The sequence below is a fragment of the Eulemur rufifrons genome, chromosome 7 (genome assembly GCF_041146395.1).
Source record: "Eulemur rufifrons isolate Redbay chromosome 7, OSU_ERuf_1, whole genome shotgun sequence".
Taxonomy (NCBI): Eukaryota; Metazoa; Chordata; class Mammalia; order Primates; family Lemuridae; genus Eulemur; species Eulemur rufifrons.
This window is the reverse complement of record NC_090989.1, coordinates 190918346-190939093: the sequence shown is the minus strand read 5'-3', so window position 1 is coordinate 190939093 and position 20748 is coordinate 190918346. Positions and strand designations below refer to the sequence as shown.

The 20748-nt window shown below is 59.3% G+C and overlaps 1 protein-coding gene across 3 annotated transcripts; it reads left to right on the top strand.

Moving 5' to 3' along the window:
- Nucleotides 1–5602: 5602 nt before the first annotated feature.
- On the top strand, nt 5603–20450 carry DBN1 (drebrin 1). Of its 3 annotated transcripts, none has more exons than XM_069473939.1 (15): nt 5603–5798; nt 10346–10401; nt 11043–11152; nt 11336–11410; nt 11533–11679; nt 11834–11911; nt 12142–12293; nt 12372–12435; nt 16362–16421; nt 16512–16635; nt 17332–17469; nt 17803–17973; nt 18369–19042; nt 19336–19438; nt 19607–20450. In XM_069473939.1, exons 1-15 carry the CDS (start codon nt 5713–5715, stop codon nt 19675–19677), a joined length of 2109 nt encoding a protein of 702 aa, XP_069330040.1. In that variant the 5' UTR covers nt 5603–5712; the 3' UTR covers nt 19678–20450. The 3 variants fall into 3 exon arrangements, with proteins under 3 accessions (XP_069330040.1, XP_069330039.1, XP_069330041.1); XM_069473938.1 differs by having other exon boundaries at nt 11040–11152; XM_069473940.1 differs by lacking the exon at nt 17332–17469 and having other exon boundaries at nt 11040–11152.
- The last annotated feature ends 298 nt before the right edge of the window (nt 20451–20748 follow it).

Below are 20748 nucleotides of genomic sequence, written 5' to 3'. Positions count from 1 at the left end.
TTTTTAATACTGGCAACTGTAGTTGATTTTTTAAATCCTATTAAAAAGTAATAAATATGAATCAAATCCAGCATGACGACAGCAGGGCCTCAGCACAGGGAAGAGACAGAGCAGGAGCACCAGCATCGCAGCGCTGGGTGGAGAGCAGGATGACAGCCTCCGGGGAGCTCTGGGGCCAGGGGGGCCAGGGCAGGGCTAGAGTGGTTCAAGATGCTGCCAACAGTGTCAACCAGGCAGATAAGGCCAAGCAGTCCCCTTGGCATTTTGCAACAAGGTGACATTTGCCAGATCAGTTTAGCTGTGAGCTGGGGCAGCTGCCAGGGTTAAAGAGGAACAAGGCGGGAGGGTGGTGAGGATGTGGAACGAGAGAGTGCAGACAGCTCTTTTAAGAGGCTTGGCTGGGGTGGGCCAAGAGGACAGGCAAGGTTAGCTGAAAGGCCAGGATGTGGGTGGGGAGAGCAATCTGGGAAGTGTCTGCCAAAGATGGTGGCTGGGAGTGGGGAAGGAGAGAGGAGGGAGATGAGCAGAGAGCAGGGCCTGGATCCTGGGTGCAAGCAGCTGGCCCTGCCGGAAGTCAAAGCAAGCATGAGGCACCTTATCTGAAGGCCGCCTCACTTTGGATGCTGGACACATAAATCACTTAAATGTCATTTAATCATCATAACACATTTAGGGGAGATTTTATTGAAGGCAACAGTGTTTCAGATGAGGGAACTGAGGCTCAGAGAGGACAAGTGACCTGTCCAGAGCCACCCAGCTGGAATGGCCTGGGGATGCTGCTCCAAGGATCCAAGACCAAGGCAAGCCCCCCGTGTGCCCCCATCACAGAGCTGCAAGGATCACAGTGTTCCAAAGCTGGGGTGCAAGGCTGTGTGGGTGGAGGCCGTGGGAACTGGGAAATGAATGTCCTCGTGCCAGGCAGGGGAGGCCATTAGCACCCTTGGGGAGTGCAGTCTCCCAGCCGAGGGGGCAGAGCCCATGGCAGGGAGCTGAGTGGGCAACCGCAGAGGCAGCAGGCCTGGGAGTGGGGGGAGGCCTTTCCCAGCTCAGGAGCGACTTGAGCTCATTTGGAGTCAGCAGGGAGAGAGGCGGTGGAGGGTGAGGAACTGTTTTGCCAGAGTACCCAGGAAGGAACCGATGATTCTGTTGCAGCCTCCTCAGTGCTGGGCCCACATGGACTTGGTACACACAGAAAGTACACACACAATTCCGAACTCTCCTAGCAGCCCTGCCGCAGGAAAGAGCTGATGGGTTAGAGGGCTGGCCATAGGTCACCCAGGGAGTGGGGACGGTTGGGATTCGAACTTGAATAAGCCTGAATGCAAAGCGCACCCCAAGAGTAGAGAACAGGCCCCTCCTCAATTGGAGCCTAAAGGGAGGAGGGCAGGGGGCCAGCGCTCCAGGGGGCATGGGGGTCACCTTGCTAACTGAGAGCCTGGGAGTAGCCAGGAGGCCAGGGCCAGCTGTTTGGGAGATTGCGCAGGGAGACTGCACACTTCCTGGTGGTCACCAAGGACCCCAGGACCAGACTGGGTCCTCCTGCTCAGGGTCCAGGCACTGGAAGATCAACTCAGGTTTCACCCATGTCCCTTGTCACTGACAAACTGACCTCTACTTGGAGACCAGGTAGATTAGGAAGGACTCTTTCAGCTGAAATTCAGGCTAGTTTAAGCAAAAAGAGTTACTTTGACGGAGAAAGTTACCGGCTCCGGCTCCAGACCCGGCTGGATCCAGGCACCCATGGGTGTTAGTGGGAATCTCTCGTTCTCTCTCCATCTCTCAGCCCTGCCTTCCTCGGTGCTGGCTTTATTCTGAGGAGGCTGTCCCCATTATTAGCAGGGATGTTCCCCACCAGTGCCAGGCCTTCACTCTGCCAGCTCAGCAACCTCAGTGGACAGAGAGAGCCTTTCTTAATGGTTCCAGCAAAAGTCCCAGGGCTGACACACATTTCACTGACTTGGGTCACGAGTCCATCGCTGAAGTAGTCACTGGGTAGGACCCAAACAGGCCTGGGTCACATGCCCCATCTGGAGCCAATCGCGGGAACTCCACCAGAAGACAGGGGCAAGGCAGAGGAGGCCTGACCAGGAATGTCCCCTGCACTTCCTCCCTGGTGCTCAGGGCCCCACCCCTGCTCCCCTCCTGGACCTCATAGCTGGAGCCTCAGGAAATTTTCCTGACCAGACTCCAGGCCAGCCTAGCCCCTGGGTGTGGAAATAGGGTGCTGGGGGGCAGCAGGAAGGGGGTGTGGTGCACTGAAGTGACATGGGACAGACGTGAGTTCCCATCAAGACTGCCACTCACCAGCTGTGTGCCTCTGGGTAAGTCACCACCCCTCTCTGAGCCTCAGGTTTCCCATCTGTAAAACAGCAATAACAACCAACTCATGGACAGCACCTACTATGTACTGTTACCATTTTAAGCACTTTCTAGATACTTTTCTTAAATCCTCAAACTGACCCTAGGAGGTAGGTCCCCTCACTGCCATCCCCATGTTACAGTTGAAGACGAGTGATCCAGGATGGGTCAGGCAGCTGGTTTGGGATCACACCATCAGCAACAGGCTTGTCAGAGCAGAGTTAATGTGGTGAATGCGAATGTCTGGCCTGCGGGGCAGCTGCCCGGGCAGGGCTGTGGGCACGCTGGCAGTGTGCACGCTGGCAGTGTGCACGCTGGCAGTGTGCTTGGCGGGGTCTTGCAGAGGCAAGATGAGGCCAGAGAAGGCTCCATCAGCTGGTGCTGGAAAAGTCTTGCTGCCTCCCCTCAGCCTGGAAAGCTTCCTGAGAGGTGTGGGGGAGCAAGAACAGGAAGGTGCGGGTGGAGGGAGGGGGTGGGGCCATGAGGAGGAAGGGGGTTCTCCTTTCTAACCCTCCAACCAGTCACGTTTTATCTTCACAACAGGTTATCAAAAGGAAACTCAGAGAGGGGAAGCATTTTAGCCAAGGTCACAGAGCAAGGGATCAGTTTCTGCATCTGCATCCTCCCTTGTTCTCATCTTTCCTACTCAGGTGATCCAGAAGCCACTGGATCCCAGTGTGTGGGATCCCAGCCTCCCAGTGTGTGGGGGGAGATATGTCAGTAACTTGAAGGGTGATCAATCCTGGGGGGCGGCAGACATGAAGGCATGGTGGGAGGCACCTACCCACCAAGGAGGCTGGGTGTATGGGTTTCTGGGGCAGCCGGTGGCTGAAAGGAGGCAGGCTCTCAGAGGACGGAGTGACCGGTGGCCACCCACTCCCACCAGTCAAGGTCCAGAACTACAGGTCCACTGAGTTTGGCAACTCAGGGATCCCTGGTGATCTTGGCCAGAGCAGTGCCAGGGAAAATGGGGGTAGGAGACAGATCACAGGTGACAGATGTCTATGTACATCCTGTAGAAATGATAGGATGATGATGGCGTAAGGGGGAAGGGTGTGAAGACCAGTGGGGAACCCCCTTGCTCCTCCTGAAAATAGAGAAAACTGGATGTGAGGTGTACGGGAACTCTCTATACTATCTTTGTAATTTTTCTGTAAATTTAAAACTATTTTAAAATAGAAAGTTTATATTAAAATATTGGTGGCAAGGGGTGAGAGTGGGTGTGGCTGGAGAGTTTGTAGGTGGCTGGTGGGGAGGCAGGAATTTGAGGAAGGGTCCACTTAGCGCTTCTGTTTTGGGGATCTGAGATTGAGTGCGCAGGAGCCTGGCGGGGGAGGGGGAGCTGTGAGCTAGGACAAGTCAAAGGAAGCAGGAAGAGGCTGAGGCCAGAGATGCAGATGCCCGGCCATCTGCCCACCCCTCCCTAGAATCCTGGAGGCTACAGGATCTCCTCCTTGCCCAGAATCCTACTCTTGCTGCCCGATGGTGGGGGATGGCTGAAGCTCTGTCCTCCCCGTGGCGCCTCACCCCTCCACTTCCCTACCCTGTGTCATCCACTCACTTAGGGATCCCCATTGCACCCCAACTGCACCTAATGGCCAGTTGGTCTAGGGCACAGAGCCTAAGTTGACCTTGCCTGGGCCTCACTCTAGTGGGGGCCATGGGCAGAGTGGGCACCAAGAGTTCTTGAGTCAGGGCCTATGGGATGTTTTGAGTTTTAAAGGAGTTCTCCACCACTGCTGGACATAGGCACACACTGCCCTCCCTCTCCTGGGATACCAGCTCAGAACTAGGAGGCCCAAGCCAGGGCGCGGTGGCTCAAGCCTGTAAATCCTAGCACTCTGGGAGGCCGAGGCAGGAGGGTCGCCTGAGGCCAGGAGTTTGAGACCAGCCTGAGCAAGAGTGAGAACCCATCTCTACTAAAAATAGAAAAACTAGCTGGGTGGGCGTGGTGGTGGCGCCTGTAGTCCCAGCTGCTCAGGAGGCTGAGGCAGGAGGATCGCTTGAGCCCAGGAGTTGGAGGCTGCAGTGAGCTGTGATGATGTCACGGCACTCTAACCGGAGCAACAGTGCAAGACTCTGACTGAAAAAAAAAAAAAAGAACTAGGAGGCCCAGCTGGAACCACCTTCTCCTCTACCCCAGATTGGATCAGGTGAAGTGTGCTCAGGTTCTGTCACCTTCCCTGGGAAGATGGGTTTGGGAGGCTTTGCAGTGGTGCAAAAGGCTTCTGAGAGCTGTGGAGGGTTTCAGGGTCCCACCCAGGCAAGGAATGGAGAAGTTCCAGGAGGCCCTGGCGTCGTGTCCTCTCTTCTGCCGCCCCAGCCCCTTCTCTGCCCAGAGCCTTAGGAAATAAAGGTGCCTGGAGGTTCTGCCCGGAGTGTCCTTGGAGGAACCCTGCCCTGGGCGTCTGGGGTTCGATGCTGCTTCCAGGAGAGTGAGGCTTGGGAGAGAGGGCAAGGGATTTCCTAGGTGGTCATCTGAGAGGGCACAGGCTGGGTGGGGAGTGAGGCTGGCAGTGGTGAAGGGGCTTGGACTGGCCTGAGATGACAAGGCCATGGAGCACGGATGGAGGAGTGTGGTTAGCAACTGGATCAGGCCAGGCCTAGGACAGGAGGAGGGTGCAGCCAGGGATGGGGTGGTGAATGGGGGAGAGCACGTGCTAAGCATGGAGTTGGGAGTGGGGCTGAAGCTGGGACGGGAAAGGAACTGGGATGGATTTGGGGTTGGGACTCAGATGGCAGTGGACAGTGATGGGATAGACCAGGAACGGACCTTTCTTTCAGGGACAGGGATGGGCTGCAGACGGGCCAGGAGTGGGCTGGCATGTGAACTGGGTTGGGGTTAGGGGTCGGGATGGACCAGGGATGGCGGTGAAGTCGGGGTGGAGGTAAATCAGGCAATGGGTGGGGCTGGACCAGATTGGGGCTGCATTTGGGGCTGGGAAGAGGGTGAGCCTAGGTTGCAGACAGGGACGGGCCGGGGCAGAGGAGGGTTTGGGACTTGGGGGCCACGGGCCTGGGCAGCGGAGGGGCAACTCGGCCGGGGCGCCGCGTGCAGGGCGCGCGTGGGCGAGGGGCCTGGGGGCGCCCGGGGCAGGCCGGGAAGGGGGGGGCGGGCCTCCCCCTGGGCCGGCCGGGGCGGCGCTAGGACCGAGCGGGGAGGGAGCGAGCCGGGCGGAGCCAGCGCCCCCCGCCCCCCGCCGGCCGGCTCCCCTCCCCCGGCCCTGGCTCGCGCGGCTCGCAGCGCTGCAGAGGCTCAGAGGCGGTGGCGGCGGCTCCCTCTTTCCCTCCCTCCCTCTCGGTCCGTCCGTCCGTCCGTGCGTCTGTCCGTTCAGCCTCGGTCCGGCCCGAAGCATGGCCGGCGTCAGCTTCAGCGGCCACCGCCTGGAGCTGCTGGCGGCGTACGAAGAGGTGATTCGGGAGGAGAGCGCGGCCGACTGGTGAGCCCCCCGCCCTCGCCCCCGGCCCCTTTGTCCCCGCCGCCGCCGCCGCCGCCGCCGCGCCTTTGTTTCCATCCGGCCCCTCCGCGGAGAGGGGGGAGGAGACCCCGAAATGGTGCAGCGGCCCGGGAGGGCCCGGGAGGGGCAGCCTTTGTGCGCGCCGGGGGAGGGGCCGGGCCGGCCGGGCGGGGCACTGCCGGGCCCCTGGCGCCCCGGGGTGCCCCAGGCGCGCGGTGGGAGCGGGCGGCCGGACGCAGGCCAGATAGACGCGGGGTCCAGATGTGTGGCCCGGGGCCGCGTGGCCCTGCGGGAGCCCATCCCCCACTCCCACCGCCTCCCTCCTCCCCCGGGCCCAGGGGACAGGTGTGCACGGGGCGGCCAAGGGCACCTTCTCCACCTTCCAGCGTGTGAGGACCCGGCGGGGACCGGGCGGGGACGGGGCGGGGACCGAGCTAGCGAAGCCAACGCAGCCTGCCTGGCTTGGCTGGGCCGGGCCGCAGCACAAAGGAAAGCTAGGGCGGGGGAGGAGCGGAGCGGGCTGGGGGCCGGGGCGCCCCGCCCACCGGGGACCTCTCGGAGTTGGCCTCCTTCCCCCCCAACCTGGACTGGAGTATGATGGAAGGCTGTTCACTGCCACATGGCGACTGCAAAGTGACTCCCATACCATCTCCCGGGTTGCTGAGGAGGCAGGGATGAGCCCTCCTCTCCCCGACCTGAAGGGGATGGCAGGGACTGGGCAGCTGGGCTGGGGGATACCGAGGGGACCGAGCTGCTTGTCTAGGGGGCCAGCCAAAGTCCCTGGGAGAAAGCCTTATGGAGAACAAGAGGAGGGAGCCCCCAAAGAGGGATGAGTGGAATGAGTAGATCCCTCAGGTTCCTAGCAAGGGTTACTGGGTCCCTGATGGGGGCGGAGCTGGACTGCCCCTCTCCGCGCCCCCCAGCTGTCGTCTCCCCCTGAGCGGGGTAGGATATGGACCACTTGCTCTGGGGCTGGAGCCCCTGGTGTGGCAGGAAAAGAAAACCAAGGGGTTCCACAGTGCCCCATCCTGGAATCATCATCCCCCCAAAATACTTTTCTTATGGAGGAGGTGCCCATTCTGTTCCAAGGCCTCTCTTCCCCCAGCAGACAGGAAATAGGCTCTTCTCCTGGAGGAAACCGAGGCACAGAGTAAGGGCAGGTCTGAGGGACCCCACTTGCACTGGCCTCACCCTCACACTGGGAGGGCAGTCAGGTAGGGACACTGACCTGGGGGCTGGAGAAGGGGACAAGATGGCCAGGCATCCATGCCATGGTACTGCAGCACTGGCGGGCAGCCAGCCTGGAGGGATGGACGCGGGAGACGAGCTCTCCTGTCCTGCAGGTCAGTCACAGGAGAGGCCAGCACAGGCTAAGCAGGCAGGCCGCCCGCCCGTTGTCCCAGCCCTCTCCCTGGGGTGCTGAGATCATGGGAGGAGTTCTGGGCAAGTGGCCGGCTTGGCCCGATGGAAGAGCTGGCCTTGGGATAAGGCCCTGCCTGGGAAGAGGCATAACCCACCCCAGAACACCTCCCTCAACCTCTACTTTGGGGGGTGTTGTCTACCACCACCCCATTTTCTCCTAACCCCCCAAAAGCAGAGCTCTGGCAGCCTAGTGCCAGGGCCACACAGCACTGCTGCCCCACATCCTGCTCAGCAGAGGCCTGGGCTCCCACCACCCAGCATCATCCATGTGGCCAAAGCAAGTTATTCATCACTGGCATGCGTCACCCCCCATCTGGGTTGTGTGTGGGACACACGCAGACGCATGCACGCACCCTGCATATGCACAGTTGCTCACTCCCAAAGGCCCAGATCGCATTTTGGAAGAAGGCCGTGAGGACCACATCCTGCAGAAGGAGCCTGCGTGCCCCCAGTGCCCAGCATAGAGCCAGGGGTGTGGTCAGGTCTTGAGACTCAAGGGTAGACCTTGCACTTAGGGTCTGCCCAGAGGGAGGGGTGTCTTGGGTACAATTGCTGGCTGCCCTCCCTTTCCTCGCCTTTAATAAGGGAGAGAGTGATTGGGGGGAGCTCACTCCTAGATGCCAGGGTCTCTGAAATGAACCACTGCCCTGGCACTGGGAGCAGGGGGCCCAGGAAGTCAGGTTGTGCAGTGAGAAAGGGCACTGTTGCCCTCGTTGTGATATTATTCGCTGTGTGACCACAAACAAGTCTCTGGTCTTCTCTGGTCCTCTTGGAAAGAAGAAGAGGAGATTGGGCTCAACCATTTCTAGCACACCAACGGCCTTCCCAGCTCTAACATCCTCCAGGTGGGATTGTCCTGAGAGGTCTGCCTGCCTTCAGCCCCCACCCCCAGCTGACCCCAGGATCTCCCTGGAACTGCCACAGGCCAGCTCCCACCTCACCCTAGGTCCAATTTCTCTGGCCTAGATGGTTTCTAAGAGTTTGTGTCAGTATCACAGACACCTACTGGCGCTGCTCTGTGCTGGGCCCTGGGACCCAGAGAACAGTGTGTGTTCATTGACTGAAGCAGAGTTCTTGCCTTCACAAAGCTTCCAGTCTGGGGCGGTATCTGTCCCCAGGGGATGGAGCTGGAGGGATGTGTAGATTCCTCCGTACCCCCCGGATGCCCAGCGGATGCCCAGTAGATTCACCGCCAGGCCCAGGGTGCCTCTGGTGTGTTTGAGAAGTACTGGCCTCACGGTCCTGCTGGGTGTGGTGGGTGCCCTGGGGAGGTGCAGCTTGGGGGAGACTGCCTGGGGAGCTGGCACTGGGCCCTGAAGGATGGAAGGATTCAGTTGGGGGCAGGCGTGGGGCAGAGAAGCAGATCCGGTCTTCCGTGTGAAAGAACCACAGGCAAAGGGTCCCAGGTGGGACCTCTCTAGCACCAGGCTTGGGATGGGGAGCCGTCCAGGATGACCCAAGTGTGTCACATGGATGCAGAGTTCTGATGGAAAGGCAGGCCGGGGTGGAGCTGAGGGAGGTGGGCTGCAGAAGGGTTTGAACTGAGGTGTGGTTTCTGTTGGGGAAGGGATGTGGCCAGAGCAGGAAGAGGTGGCAAGAGATGGGCCGGCAGGGACTGAGGATGGAAGGGGCTTGTAGAGCCTGGGCAAGGCAAAGACAAGTCGTCCCAAATTGGGGTAATGTCTAGAGCAGTTCCTGGGACCCAGGATCCCTGGGCTCTGCCTCAGTTTCCCATCTGTGAAAGGAGAGGGGCAGACCCTGCTTCTCTGAGGGCCCTTTGTTCCTAGGGCTGGGTTCGGGCAGCCAGACAGGTGGTGGGACAGCTGTGCTGGGAGGCAGCTGTCAGGGCCGGGCTGGGGCAGGGGCAACAGTTGGATCAGGAGCTCCCAGCCCCACAGCCCACCTGTGTCCTTTTCTGGAGGTGGGGTGGGGGATTGGGACAGGGTGTGACTGGGGGCCATTTGGCCCTGGCAGTAACCTCCTGGGGCTGGGGCCAGACTTCCTCCTCCTCCCGTCCCTCACCCTCTCCTTCATTTCCTCTTCCTCCCTTCTCTTCTCTCCTTTCTCTTGTCTTCCTCTCGGCCTCCTCTCCCTGCTTCTCTTCTCCATTGCCCTTCCCTGCTGCCCCCGCTCCTCACAGCCTCCTGCCTTGGCACTGGGGAATAGTTTGGAGAAGGGTCTGAGCCCTTCTGAACCTCAGGGATAAGGCCCTTCCCAGGTGGCAGGGCCCTTCCTGCCTCCCAGCTGGGTCCTCAGCCCTGCCTAGGTCTGGGTGGGAGGTGTCTCTGCACTCCCCTCACTGCGGGCCTGACAAAGCCAAGGAAGAGGAGGGAGGAAGGCTGCTAGGTCAGCTTTCTGGCCAAGCTAAGGCAGAAGGAAAGGGGCAGTCCCAGGAGACCTCTGCTGGGTGGAGGCAGCCTAGGGGCTGGAAGGCCAGGAGAGCACAGCTGCCCTGGGGCTAGAGTCTGGGCAGAGTGACTGCAGTGACCTCATCCCCATTTCAGAGAGGCGGAGATTGAGGCTGAGGGCGGGTCTCCAGGGTCCTTTGTGTTCCAGGAGAATGCAGCTGGGGTGGGCCAGTCGTGTGCCAATTGCCAGGTTGCCATGGTTACTGGGGGATGCCCAGAGTTGTGGGTGCACCAGGTTCTGTCTCCTCCCCTTTCCTCCCCGTGGAGGGGGAGGGGCAATGGGTACCAAGGCACGTGCCAGGTAGGTTCCTGGCACCGGCCAATAGGGGATGAGGATCGTGGTAGCCAGGGAACGGTAACCAAGGAACCGTCGCCTTGGAATCTCTGTTGCACACCCGCTCCACTGGGTTGTAGGCTGCCAGGGCCAGGGCCAGGACGCACTGAGCTAGACCAGGCAGCAATTTCTCCTCTCATTGCCTGCTCCCCACCTGCCCCAGGCCCCCACAGGGCTACCAGTATGCACCCTGCTGGCGCTTACATGAAATGGTGCCTGGCTCTGTTGTCACGGCAATAGCAGGAGCTCTGCCCTTTCTGTTCTCTCCCCTCTGTCTCCCTCCTCCTCCCCAGGGCCATCCCCACCCAAAATTGGTGGCCTGGGCCCTGACAGTTTGATGAGACACCCCCACCCCCCCTTCCCAGGGCTCTGTACACATATGAGGATGGCTCAGATGACCTCAAGCTTGCAGCCTCAGGAGGTAAGAATTCCAGCCTTTCCCTCGCCTTCCTCTCTGCCCCTCCTCTGGTTGTTTTCTTCCCCACCCGCCTGACTGGGCCCCCAGCCACCTTCCCACCTGCATCCAGCAGACCCACGCTGGTCTGGTGGGTCTCCTTCCTCCTTCCTCGCGTCATCCCTGTGGTCCCAAGTGGGGAGGGAGGGAGCCTCATCTAACATTTGACTTCTGAGAATACTGAGCTTCAGAGAGGGAAAGCAACTCGCCCAGAGTCACATGGCTGAGAGGGAAAGGGCCTGGCAGGGCCGCCCTGGATTGACACCACCTTCTTCAGAGGTGGGAGGCTTTATTTTACCCCGCTGGGCACTGGCACATGGTGAGATGTGATGATGTGCGAAGAGGAGTCATGAGGATGTGTGAAGAACAAGCACTTCCCCAGTCCTGCCCCAGATCAGGCCCTGGAGGGTTCTGAGGCAAAGCTAGACACTGTCTGCCCTGACCCCCACTCCATACCAGCACAGAGCTCTGCAACCTCCAGATCTCAGAGGCCAGAAGACCCCTCGGTGGCCTGCAGAGCCCACGAGGAGTCTTTGGGTTCCAGGAACTTTTGGGGGTAAGGGTGTAGGAGATGGAGAGTCCTGACCCTCTCCTGACTCCCCCAGAAGGGGGCTTGCAGGAGCTTTCGGGCCACTTTGAGAACCAGAAGGTCATGTACGGCTTCTGCAGCGTCAAGGACTCCCAGGCTGCGCTACCAAAATACGTGCTCATCAACTGGGTATGTAGCTTCGGGCTGGGGAAGGGAGCTGAAGGCCCAGAGCTGTCACCCTCCACCCGCCACTGCCCTTTGACACCAGTGGAGAGAGAGAACCCTGCTGGCCCCAGGGAAGGAAGTCGGGGGGCCTGGCACCTCATCATGCAGGGCCCTTTCCTAAGCCCCTCTTTGCTGGGTACTTTGCAGGTGGGTGAAGACGTGCCTGATGCCCGTAAGTGCGCTTGTGCCAGCCATGTGGCCAAGGTGGCTGAGTTCTTCCAGGTGTGTATGGGGCCAGGGCTCGTAGGGTTGGGGACAGCCACCCAGGGCCTGGTGTGTGTGTGAAGGACAGTAATGGTAAGGAGCTGGGATGCCGCCTGAACGCTGCTGCCTTCTTGTGGAAGGGTGTCGATGTGATCGTGAATGCCAGCAGCGTGGAAGACATCGACGCAGGCGCCATTGGGCAGCGGCTCTCCAATGGGCTGGCGCGGCTCTCCAGCCCTGTGCTGCACCGGCTGCGGCTGCGAGAGGATGAGAATGCTGAGCCCGTGGTCAGTGTGTGCCTGGGGCTGCCCGGCCCTGCCCGCATGTCCTGACGCCCGTCTGGCCTGCCGGGACCCTCCTAGTGCCTACCCTTTGCATGTGGGGGCTCCCAGGGCATTCAGCCTGCTCTCTGTGCTCATGCCCACTCATTTGACTCTGCAGGGCACCACCTACCAGAAGACGGACGCAGCTGTAGAGATGAAGCGGATTAACCGTGAGCAGTTCTGGGAGCAGGCCAAGGTATGGGAGCCTGCACCTGGCCTTCAGGCTGAGCTGCCCTTCCCGGGCCGCATGGAGAAGGCCTGAGTCCCTCACTTGGGACAGCATGAAAGAGCAAGCCTTCTTGGCCTTGTGCCCACGGCTCTCCCCAGACCCCTCAAACAACTGGCTCCCCAGCCCTGGGCTAGGGAGGGCCGGAGGGGCAGGCCAGGCCCCCAGGCTCAGGGCCTGCCGTGCTCTGTGGCCTGCAGAAGGAGGAAGAGCTGAGGAAGGAGGAGGAGCGGAAGAAGGCCCTGGACGAGAGGCTGAGGTTTGAGCAGGAGCGGATGGAGCAGGAACGGCAGGAGCAGGAGGAGCGGGAGCGGCGCTACCGGGAGCGGGAACAGCAGATCGAGGAGCACAGGTGAGCCCGCCCACGCGACCGCTCGGGGTCCCCAGGCCGCCCTGCAGGGGTGCTGGCTGCTTATATTTATTGTTCCAGGAGGAAACAGCAGACTTTAGAAGCTGAAGAGGCCAAGAGGAGGTTGAAGGAACAGTCTATCTTTGTAAGTTCTTTGCCAGGGCTCCTGTCTCCTGGTCCAGGAAGTGAGGATGGTCCCTTTGTTCCTGGGTCTCGTGGGGAGTGGCCTGGGGACAGCACCGGTGTTCTGAGGACCTGCATGGGCACGGGGGGCCACGGAACATCCAGGCTGGCACCCCACCATGTCGGGCTCTGGCCTCTGGCTGTGGAGAAAGCTACCCTGGAGAAGCTCATACTCTAGATTGAAAGAGCAAATCCACCTTGACCCAGACCCTCACTGACCAGTCTCCCCGTCCCCTCCTCAGTGGGGCCTGGGGGGCCCAGGGTGGATTAGACACAGTTCCTACACATAGGCTCGAGGCCTGGTCCTGCCATGCGAGTGCTGCGGAGCCGCATGGACGCGCCCAGGCTGGTTCCAGGGGTGCTGTCCGAATCTCCAAGCTCTGGGAATGACTCGGGGGTCCTGTGGATTGGTCCCTGACAATCACAGTGCAGTCAGATATTCATGCTTTGAACTGAATTTAGTATTTCAGAAATAGCTAATAGTTGAGGACTAAATGTGGTTCAGTTCAGGAGGGGAGGTAGGGTCAGACTCACCTGGATGGGGACTGCGAAGGGCAGGTCTTGGGCCATCGGGACTCAGACAAGCTTCATGGTCATACTCACAGGAGGCTGAGAAGGGGGAGGCAAGACAGTCTTGTAGGCACCAGCATTAAGCGGCCGTTGTAGGTCCCTCCAATCACATCAGCCCGAGGATGGGTGGAGATGATGCGCAGTTGGTACGCGGCAGCCGTGGTCCTCCACTCAGCAAACACTGGCCCCCTGCACGTGCCAGGCGTTAGAAATAATGGTGGAGAGCAAGATGGGCAAGATTTTTTTTTTTAATTAGTTGATTCATTTCTCCGTTTTTAATTGTAAAACATGCATAACATAAAAGATGCCATTTCGACCATTTTGAAGTGTGCGGTTCGGTGGCATTAAGCACATTCACAGTGTTGTACAGCCACCGCCACCTCCAGAACTTTTCCCTCTTGCAAAACTCTGTCCCCACCGAACGATAACTCCCCAGTCCCCTACCCCCTAACCCCTGGCAGCCACCATTCTACTTTCTGTCTCTGAATTTGATTACTCTGGGTACCTCATATAGGGTCACCCTTAGTGACTGGCTTATTTCACTTAGCATGTTTTCTCAAGGTCTGTCCATGTTGTAGCATGTGTCAGAATTTCCTTCTTTTTAAAGGCTGAACAGTATTCCATTGTGTGTATGTACAACATTTTGTTTATCCATTTCAAGGTTTTTCTTTTTTTTAGACAGCGTCTCACTCTGTCACCCGGGCTAGAGTGCCGTGGCATCAGCCTAGCTCACAGCAACCTAAAACTCCTGGGCTCAAGCAATCCTCCTGCCTCAGCCTCCTGAGTAGCTGGGACTACAGGCATGCGCCACCATGCCCGGCTAATTTTTTCTATATATTTTTTAGTTGTCCATATAATTTCTTTCTATTTTTAGTAGAGACGGGGTCTCGCTCTTGCTCAGGCTGGTCTCTAACTCCTGACCTTAAGCTATCCTCCCACCTTAGCCTGCCAGAGTTCTAGGATTACAGGTGTTTGCCACCATGCCTGACCCATTTTAAGGTTTTTTGAAAAAGCTTATGCTAAAATTTCAAACACAACACACACACACACACACACACACACACACAGAGACATATACACATACAGTTAGAATAGTATAGTGAACCACTGAGCTAATTGCTCATTTCCACCAATTATCAACATTTCAGGCAAAGTTTGAGGGGCTCATACCATTATGTTATAGTCCCAACTGGCCCGTCAATGTGGGATCCCAGTTTCTCTTATGTGACAGTGACAATGGACATTCCAGGTCAGTGTGGTGGCCTTGTAACTTCAGGTCCTCTAAGGAAGTTCCCATGTGAGAGACTTTGAGATTTAGCACCATAAAATGCTTTCTTGTGGTTTAAGGAGCTGTTCTGCTTTCTCTCCCCTGTTAATAAGAATTGTGTTCCTTGTCTGGCTTATCTTTTTGCCTGGGCTGCCAGGGAGCTCCCATGTATCTGAAAATGCTTAGGCACAGCAGTGCTCTTGACCCTTATAGTTAGTGTATTGATCTCTCTTACCCATAGCCCTTGTTTCAGTGTTGTTCGAATGGATGATAGTAAAGCCTTTGTGGTAAGCTGCCTCTGGTCCTTTTTTTGTTTTTTTGTTTTTTTGTTTTTTTTGAGATGGTCTTGAACTCCTGCGGATGATCCTCCTGCCTTGGTCTCTTGGAGTGCTGGGATTACAAGTGTGAGCCACTGGGTCCAGCCTGGTCCTTTTCTTGAACAAGGCAGAGGAGCCTAGTGAGGTTACACTAGGCAGGGGCAGAGCACCAAAGGCTGGTCAGATGCACGTGTGTTTATGGGAAGGCAAGGAGCCCGGCCAAACTGGAGCCCAGCGGGCTGAGGAGGGCATTTGGTAGGGAAGGGAGGGCAAGGTCAGAGGGGGAGTTGACACTTCATCCTGGAAGACACAAAGTTACTGTTGAAGTGACAGCCCTCTTGAAGAGGCACTATTATATGAAGGGCCCTTCTGGTGCACTCTGACGATAAGTTTAAGTTCCAGGTTACATGCTCAGAAACAAAGAAGCCCTGTTCCGTCACCACCTCACCTGTGGCTTCTTGCTCAGCAGTCCCACCTGCCTCATCTGCCACGTGAGCAGCAGGGGATGCCGAGTAAGGGGTCTTTGGTGCAGTGAGTTAGTTGAACAAACATGTACCAACCTTGGGTGCTGGCTGCTCACACAGACCCAGGTCCTCATCCTGTGTGGGGAGATGACCCCAGAAACAGGAAATTGTGATGTGATAGAATCTGTGCTGAATGCCAGGAACACCCAGGAGACAGTGCCCAGGCTGAGGCTGGAACCAGAGGGCAGGACGTGGGGTGGGAGTCGGTTGAGCGGAGAACGAGGCGGTCTGCCACGCCAAGGCAGAGGTGGGCAAGGGCACGCCTGTTCCAGGAGCCGTGACTGCACAGAGCTGGAGCTGAGGACTTGACGTCTACCTCAGAGCGGGCGAGTGGGGGCGGCCGGGGCGTGTGGAGAGGTGAGGGCTAGGTCAGGTGGGGGAGGGGCACACACGCCTGGCCAGGGGCCTGCCTACCTGCACCCGGGCTGCCATCTCACAGCCGCGTGTAAGCCGCCAGGTGAAGCCCAGTGGGGCATGGTGGGGGCTGCGGTGAGCTGGACAGGACACATGGTGTCAGGCAGCTGCAGCGCCACCCTGGCCCACAGCTGCTGTTGGGGCATGCGGGTAGTGTTGCCAGAGCCTGTGGCATTTTAAGAGAAACTGGGATCCCAATTTCAGTATGAGAGTTCCTGATTTTAAAGTAGTGGCAACTAATTAACATAGTTTAAAAATAACCATAGCAGCAAAACAAAAGCCATCTGTGGGTCATACTCAGCCAGTGCTTGCTGTGGCTTTAAGCTCGGGAAAACCATGGTCTGATCTGGATTTGGGGAAGGTCCTTTCAGGGCCTATAGAGGGGAGCTCAGTGGGGAGAGCAGGGAGGCCGGGACCAGTGAGGAGCCTGGGCCATAATCCCGGAGTCCAGGAGGCACTGACAGGAGTGTGGTGACCCTGCTGTAGGACTAGGAGGTCCAAGAGAAGTTAGCTGCAAAGCAAGGTGTACTCCTGGGTGGCCCTGGGCGCCTGCTTAGATGTAGGGGGAGCAAGCAGGTGCGTGAGCCGGCTGTCCAGGGCCTGGCCAGCCTGGAGAGGAGGGAGCCAAGCGCCTGAGGGTGGGGAGAGGGGCTATGTGTCTGGGTGGTGGGGGAGCAAGGGTACTGCCTCTGAGACCCTTTCTTCTGCAAGGTCGTGGAAGAAACATGCAGGCTGTAAGAAGGCCAAGAGTCCCTGCGGGGGTGGGTGCCCAGGACACTGTCCCTTTGGTTTCCAGGGTGACCAGCGGGATGAGGAAGAAGAAACTCAGATGAAGAAGTCGGAATCAGAGGTAGAGGTGAGAGGTGGGGGCACAGGACGGGTGAGGCGGGCAGGGGCTGCCTCAGCTGGGCCCAGCCCAGCCCAGCGCCAACCCTTGTGCCCTCAGGAGGCAGCAGCCATTATTGCCCAGCGGCCTGACAACCCCCGGGAGTTCTTCAAGCAGCAGGAACGAGTGGCATCGGCCTCCACGGGCAGCTGTGATGTGCCCTTGCCCTTCAACCACCGGCCAGGTAGTCCCAGGCCTCACCCCCACCTGACTCCTACTCCTCAGGTCCTGGCCCTGAGCTTCTCTGGGACTCCTGGACTCTCTCTTGGAAGGGAGGCCTTGCCCAAGGACTCCTTGGAGAAGGCGAGACCCTTCATCCAACGTGCTTCCACCCACCGCTTCCCAGGTGGCAGGACCCTGAGAAGGGCCGGGGGCAGTGCTGATGTTGGGCCTTGGCTGAGCAGTGGGCAGTGCCAGAGCCAACTGGGCAGCTCGGGCACGGGCTGAGGCCCACCACCAGCCGCAGGGAGCAGCCCTGCTGGGTTGAACTAGGTCTGGCCTGAAGGGTTGGGGGTGCATGTGGGGTGGGTTCTCGCCCTGGCTGAGTTTGAGCAGCCTGGATCCTGCACCTGGGCTCCGTGTTTGGCCCCTCCATGTGCTCCGCACCAGCACTCTGGCACTGTCGCACCCCTTCTGCCGGTCTAGCATGCTTGGCCCTGAGTGTGCAGGCTGTCTGGTTGTGCTCTGCTTAGAGGCTGGCTGTGTGTAGCAGGCTCCTTGCTGTGTGTTTGCTGCTGGGCTTGGCTGAGTGTGCACCCTGGCTGGAGGTGGCTTGGACATCCAGGGCCGGCCTTGGGGGCGGGTGAGGCCTCGGGCAGGGGTGGGGGAGACTGACCCTCTCTTGTCCTCTGTCTCTCTCTCTGTCTGTCTCTCTCGGCAGGTCGTCCGTACTGCCCTTTCATAAAGGCATCGGACAGTGGGCCTTCCTCCTCCTCCTCTTCCTCCTCCTCCCCTCCACGGACTCCCTTTCCCTATATCACCTGTCACCGCACCCCAAACCTCTCTTCCTCCCTCCCATGTAGGTAGCAGCCCCAGGCCTCGGCGGGGGGTAAGGAGGGCCCCGCTTCCCAGCAGCCCCCCGCCCTCACTCCCCTAGCCCGACCGCTGATCTCTGGTGTTTGTCCCCCAGAGCAGGTACTGCCTGCCTCTTGCCCCTGGCCCTATGGGGCACTGGCCCCCAGGGGCCTGGCTTATAGGATCTGGAGCTGTAGTCTGGCCCCTGGGGGGCCTGGGGAGCTCCCAGCCCCCACCCAGACTCCAGAGAGGAGGTGCTGGCCAGGTCCCAGGTGGACAGCCCTGGTCCTACCTGGCTCTCCCACCCTCACTGACCAACCTGGGGGTTTTCCCGCAGGCAGCCACCTGGACAGCCACCGGAGGATGGCGCCTACCCCCATCCCCACCCGGAGCCCATCCGACTCGAGCACAGCCTCCACTCCTGTCACTGAGCAGGTTGAACGGGCCCTGGATGAGGTCACGTCCTCACAGCCTCCGCCACTGCCGCCGCCGCCCCTGCCAGCCCAAGGTGAGAGAGGGACCAAACCTGTACCAGGCCTGCCGTCATCCCCTGGGCTGGGAACCCCAAGTTGCCATGGTAACAGCTCCCCAGGGATCTGGGCCACCTATTACCACGCCTGTACTGCCCTGGAAGTGTCTGTGGCAGGGAGCAGCCCCGGTTTGCAGTCAGACCTGCACTCTCTAAACCTCAGTGCCTGCCTCCCGGGGCTGCTGAGTGGTTTAAAGACACTAGGTAAAGAGATACTGGGGTGCAAGCTGGTGCTGAGAGGAACCCTGCGTAGAAGTCCCTAACTCCCTCTCTCCTCAGTGGGTGGACAGGGTATTGTAGGTGGCCGCCCAGGGTCTCCATCCTTCCCCAAGGGAGCTGATTGGCATCTGTCTCCTCCATCTGTGCTGTGACAGAGACCCAGGAGCCTTGCCCCAGGCTGGACAGTGAAGAGACCAGAGCAGCAGCCCCTCAGGCCTGGGCTGGCCCCATGGAAGAGCCCCCTCAGGCACAGGCACCCCCCCGGGGGCAAGGCAGGCCTGAGGAAGACTTGACATTCTTGGAGGAGTCTCCAGAGCAGGCTGTTACGGCCACCCCCGTGGAGCCTGCCGCAGCCGACACCACTGTGGCCGACACCTCGGTGGCTGATGCCAATGCAGCTGACACCATTGAATCTGCTGCTGCCACTGCTGACACCACTATTGCCAACAATGTCCCCCCCACCGCTGCCAGCCTCATCAACCTATGGCCTGGTGACGGGGAAGGGGCCTCTGCACTCCAGGCTGAGCCCCTGGCCCCCATGCCATCCTCGGGTACTGAGGTCACCCTGGCAGAGGTGCCCCTGCTGGATGAGGTGGCTCAGGAGCCCCTACTGCCAGTAGGTGGAGGTTGTACCAACCTTCTCAATTTTGATGAGCTGCCTGAGCCGCCAGCTACCTTCTGTGACCCAGAGGAGGAAGCAGAAGGGGAGCCCCTGGCTGCCCCCCAGGCCCAAGCTCTGCCCTCAGCTTTCGGGGAGCTGGAGCAGGAGCCAGAGCCGGAACCCCACCTGCTGACCAATGGCGAGACCACCCAGAAGGAGGGGACCCAGGTGGGGCAGGGGCAGCCTGGGGGAGGGCTGGTAGTCAGGGGTAAGCAGGGGGCTGGCTCAGCATTCCTCAAGCCTGCAGCAGTACCCATCTCTGTGACCCACATTATTTGGGGGGATGCTCATTCCACTCCCCCTCCCTGGACCACCTCTGCTTTTGTTCCCAAGGCAGGCTTCTGTGTTTCCCTGGCAACCACTGATGGAATCATTGGTTGCTGAGGAAACGGACTCAGGCCTGATAGGTCAGCCCTAGTCCTGCTGGGTGGGGCCCAGTGACCTGGTGCTTTCCCCTGCAGGCCAGTGAGGGGTACTTCAGTCAGTCACAGGAGGAGGAGTTTGCCCAATCGGAAGAGCTGTGTGCAAAGGCTCCGCCTCCTGTGTTCTACAACAAGCCTCCAGGTAGCACTGGGGTGGGTGGGGGGTGGGAATTCCGCTGGTGGTCTGGGTTTGAGTGTGGGCAGGCAGCCCCATATACACACACTACTGGCACAGCTCCCAGAGGTTGGGGACAAAATCGTGGATGTACTGGGCCATCTCCTTAAGTCCTCTCTTCTCCCAACACCACAGAAATCGACATCACCTGCTGGGATGCAGACCCAGTACCGGAAGAGGAGGAGGGCTTCGAGGGTGGCGATTAGCAGTGGTGCCAGCCCTAGGTGCCCTCGCCAAGGCCGCCCACCCGTGCCGCCTCTGGCCAGACGGCCCGCCACGCCTGCATTCGCAGCAGCTCCGCCTGGCACCTACTCCGGATTCCGGCCATGGCCCAGGACTTGGCCGCTTCCCTACCCACAGGGCCTGACTTTTACAGCTGTTTCTCTCTCTTTTTTTTTTTTTAAAGTTGATAGGAGACTTGTACAGTTGACTGGTTTTCCTCCCGTTGGTAGTTGAGCCGCTGTTGCAAATTCCACCCTTCCTGCCGGGTCCAGACTGTAGCTCTTAGTCCTTTCTGCTCAGCTGGCCGGGGCAGAGGCCTCACCCTGCTTGGGGCCTGGTGTGGGGGGAGCTCTGGTGGGAAAATGTCCCCCCACCTCTTTTCCTAGTTTTATGTTCCTTGGAAAAATATCACTTTGTATTCTGTGTCCAGGGCTTCAGATATTTTGCACGAATTTTAAAACATGGCAATAAATGGCTCATGGGCTCTGGCTCCCTGGGACCCACTCCCTGCCTGGCCCAAAGGAAGTAGCAGGCCCAGCTGGGGCCCCTCGGCTACCCCCGCCCTCTCCTGCCGGGCAGGTCCCAGGCTGGAGGCCCTAGGGGAGATTCAGGTCGGGTCTGTGGATGGGGCTCCTCCCCAACTCCTTCCTCTTTGCTTGGGTTCCTTTTTCACATTCAGTAACTGTTTTTTTTGGAAAGCACAAACTTCTGTAACGGGTCGTGCTCATGTCTGTTAATAAAGAAGTCCAGATCCCTTTGGGCCGGCTGCTCTGGGCCTCCAGGGACTGATCTGGTGTGGGCCACGCCCCGGCCCCATTCCCAAGTCCTCCCACCTCCATGGCAGCAGAGGAAGTGGCACCTCTGCCACCAGGGGGCCCCCTAGCCGCGATCGCACAGGCAGGTCAGGCGGTGGTCCGGGCTCCCTGGACAACCGGCTCCGGTCCCGGAAGGCGACTGTCCCTTCAGGCTAGCTTGTAGTGGAAACGCACTCGGGTTCCTTCCCGCCAAGGCCCCAGCGTGTCTGGTCACCAGAACCCTGGGCGCAAGCAGTGGGT